General features: G+C 35.6%; 1 protein-coding gene across 1 annotated transcript; it reads left to right on the top strand.

The window, feature by feature from the left end:
• The first annotated feature begins 767 nt into the window (after positions 1-767).
• LOC142548048 (uncharacterized) lies at positions 768-2,184 on the top strand. The gene is made up of 2 exons (XM_075656413.1): positions 768-1,448; positions 1,602-2,184. The coding sequence occupies exons 1-2, from the start codon at positions 924-926 to the stop codon at positions 1,884-1,886; spliced, it is 810 nt and encodes a 269-aa protein (XP_075512528.1). The 5' UTR covers positions 768-923; the 3' UTR covers positions 1,887-2,184.
• The last annotated feature ends 1,499 nt before the right edge of the window (positions 2,185-3,683 follow it).

Raw genomic sequence — 3,683 nt, 5'->3', positions numbered from 1 at the left:
CCACGCCCTTTTGCTTTCGAATATTTTAATGGTAGGGATAGATTTGGGCTATCATCCATTCGGGGCAAGTGAAAATCACGTGGCTCATCTTCCTTGTGGACTGTAATAAGCCACGTGGTCCAAGATTTGAAGAATCTTATGTTGCTTTTCTATGATGCCACGTCATCAATCAATTTTAGAAAGAAGACAAGTCCACAAATATCCCACTTTTTTTAATATTTTAAAATCGAATATTATTTGAATCAAAATATTCATAATATATTTAGAATAAGCAATAAATTCCTCAACATTTTCGATAAGATTATCCAAAAAAGAATATCATCCATTCATCATAACATTAAAATTTGTTAGATGTTTTTATTCCATACTAAAATTGAACTAAAAAAAAACAAAAAAAAAAATTTGAACTCAAATGTTAATTTTTTGTATTACATTTGTTTTTACCAATGAAGTCAAACATAGTTGCATTGGACAAATAATAATAGGTAAAAATTTGCGTGAGACAATTTCACGGGTCGTATTTTATGTGACGGATTTTTTATTTGGGTCATCCATGAAAAAATATTACTTTTTATTCTAAAATTATTACTTTTATTGTGAAAATTGATAGAATTGACCGTTTTACAAATAAATATTCGTGAGATCGTTTTCTGACCTACTCATAATAATAAGCCACTAAGAACGATGGCGGTTGGTTTTGTTGTTTAGTGGTTGAATAAAAGTAAACATGTTTTGATGAATTTAATTTTATTAATTAATAATATCGAGTGGTTAAAAACACAGCTTGCCCTTCTCCTTGTGCTCAGCTCCACCATTACTGCTCTTCCAACTCTCTGGTTTCTTCCATTCTTTGAACTTTCCGAAAATATTCGCGGTTGGGAACACAAGAATCGAGAAGTAGCACCAGAATTTTGTTGAATCCAATGGCGAACAAGGGTTGTGAACTGTGCAGAAAACCAGCCAGAATGTTCTGCGAGTCGGATCAAGCCCGACTCTGTTGGGACTGTGATGAGAAGGTGCACGCCGCCAACTTCTTGGTGGCGAAACACAGCCGCACGCTCCTCTGCCACGCCTGCGCATCTCCCACGCAGTGGAAAGCTGCTGGCTTGAAGCTCGGCCCCGCCGTTTCGGTCTGTCGTGCCTGTGCTGAGGGTGAAGGGAGCGGCGGGTTTGGGAATGGGAACCTAGATTGTGATTCCCAAGAAAGTGAGAGCGATGATGGAGAATACTACAGAGATAGTGATGAAGGTGAAGGAGAGGATGAAGATGTGGATGAAGAAGGGGGAGAGGAAGAGGAGGGAGAGAATCAGGTTGTCCCCTGGTCGATCTACAGTTCGGCAACGCCGTCTGCGGCGGCTCCGATGGCGGCAAGTTCTTCCAGTAGTGAGGATGCGGCTTCTTTTTCCTTGTGTAAAAGAAAGCGGGACAACTACCCTTTTGAGTCCGAGGTTTGTTCTTCCCCTTTCTTGCATCTTTTGAGATAAAAAAATCGTTTAAATAGAAACTGATTCGGAGCGAAGAGTAGAAATTTCTACACCTAATTAGTATGAAACACTGTTATTGGGGCTCCCAATTTTGAATCTTTAATTTGATTTATGCAGAATGAAGAAGGTTGCTGTTCTTCACACAATCCGGACTCCAAGTTGGCTTCACATAACTTAAGTATTCAAGAATCTGAGAATCTCGATTCTTCGGAACGGACTCTGTCCAGACCACTGAAACTGCGTATAACTCGGTGGGAGCGGGATGATTCAGGCCAGAGTCCGGGGTACTCTTCCGCAGCTGTTGTCCGCACAGTCCAAAGATTCCAGCGAGAAACCATGGCAGAAGGTAGAGATACTTCTTCAGTGATCCTGGGAATTTGCAAAGTCGCCAGAGATTCTTGAACACTGAAATTCCTCGGACTCGTAGATTAATTTGATGTTTTCTTGTCGTTGGATTTGACATTTACACCAAAAAAAAAAGGAAAAAGAAACCACGCTGCTGAAATTTGAGGTAGATTTTTAGTTTTTGGTTTTATTTGATTAACAACTTGAGATATATGGAATATTTGTATGTTTGGAAGAGTTTCTATTTTAAGATGGGAATTTGGGATTCTTGTTGGTTGTATTTTTTATTTGTTCGGTTTCACTTTGAATGGTTGTTGGGGCGATTCTTCTCAATGACAAATATTGGTTCAGAGTTTGATTCAAATTTTGTATTTATTCAGTAAAAATGTTTTCTATAATTTTATTTTTAGATATGTAAATATGATTTAAAGTCACAAAGAAATGGTTTTATTCAGCTTTTTTGTAATCGCTCGCGTGTTTATGTTTATGCACCAAAAACCTTCTAAAATGACAGTATTGAAAAATAAATGGAAGGCATCTTATATTCTTTTTTTTTAAAAAAAAATAGAATATATAACCATCTAATTTTTAAAACAAAAATCACGTAAAGACGTTTAAAACAAAAATAGGTTTTTTTGTGAGATAGTCTCACGAATATTTTATATATGAGATGGATCAACTCTACGATATTCATAGTAAAAAGTAATATTTTTTTATACATGATCTAAATAAGATATTCGTCTCACAAAATACGACCCGTGAAATCATCTCACACTGGATTTTGTCTTAAAACAACTAAATTAATCAAAATATTTCCATCCAATATCTTTCTTTTAAAATGTTTCTCACTCACTTTCACTCACTCAGTAAGTTCCTTTGAGATCGAAACGATGTAATTCAAAATAAATAATATCTTACCAAACAATGAACCTGATAATGCAAAAACACAACTCAAAAAGAGACGGATTCAATGTAAGTTCAATGGAGAGGAGAGCAAAGTTGTCGGAAAGAAAAGTGAGATGTGGATTATATTTTTCCACAGCGGATGTGTATACGTGGCGTAATCTTCACCGTTCCTTTCAGAACGTGGCCTCCATCTCTTTATAATCAACTTGTGGTTTTTTTTTAATTAGATTAAAGTAAAAGAAAAAAAAAATCAAGTATCTCTTTATATACACGTGTTCAAATTTGAGCCGATGAAAATTGTTCATTTTCAAATATTAATTCAAATCCTAATTTATTCAAAAAAAAATGTGGCAAGAATTTCAAAAGAGAAATGAAGTGTTACAAAATCGTGGTTTGTGTTGTGGGATAATGATGACGAATGTGTCGAAATGCTTAAAATAGTGTATTAAAAGATGCTCGTAGGCTTCTTATTTTGGCAATAGTACACTTAACCTTTCACATGTACGTACAACAATACTTCATTGAATGTCTCACAAAATATTATTGTATGGTTCAAGAAAATCAGTCATGGCCAGATTACGCATATCGGAAGTATGCTGAATGTGTGATAAAATTTAGTGAGCATTGTGTTATGAAATATGATGCAGGAGACCAAACGGCTTCGGTTGCTATTGGAGGAAGATCAAATAAGAGAAGATGATCAATCTACCGTTCAGTTGACTAAAGTTTTAATAGCGGTGAAACTAGAACCATTAGTTTCAAATGAAAAGTCAGCCGCAATATTAAGTAGTGATGCTATGTCACATATCATAAAAAAGTTCGGGAAATTTCTAAGAAAAAATCAAAGCAACTTTCAAAACTTCAATCGAAGATCTTATCAAAAGAGATAGTCAACTGAAGACTCCAATGCTTGTTTCAACTGTGGCAAAACTAGTCACTTCGTAGCAG

The sequence above is a fragment of the Primulina tabacum genome, chromosome 6 (genome assembly GCF_025594145.1).
Source record: "Primulina tabacum isolate GXHZ01 chromosome 6, ASM2559414v2, whole genome shotgun sequence".
NCBI lineage: Eukaryota > Viridiplantae > Streptophyta > Magnoliopsida > Lamiales > Gesneriaceae > Primulina > Primulina tabacum.
The sequence above is the reverse complement of the archived record's forward strand: the minus strand, read 5'-3'. Positions and strand labels throughout refer to the sequence as shown.

Coding starts and splice junctions, on each gene's coding strand:
- LOC142548048 (XM_075656413.1), top strand. CDS start 924: ATGGCGAACAAGGGTTGTGAACTGTGCAGAAAACCAGCCAGAATGTTC. Junction 1,449..1,601: donor ACTACCCTTTTGAGTCCGAG/GTTTGTTCTTCC, acceptor TGATTTATGCAG/AATGAAGAAGGTTGCTGTTC.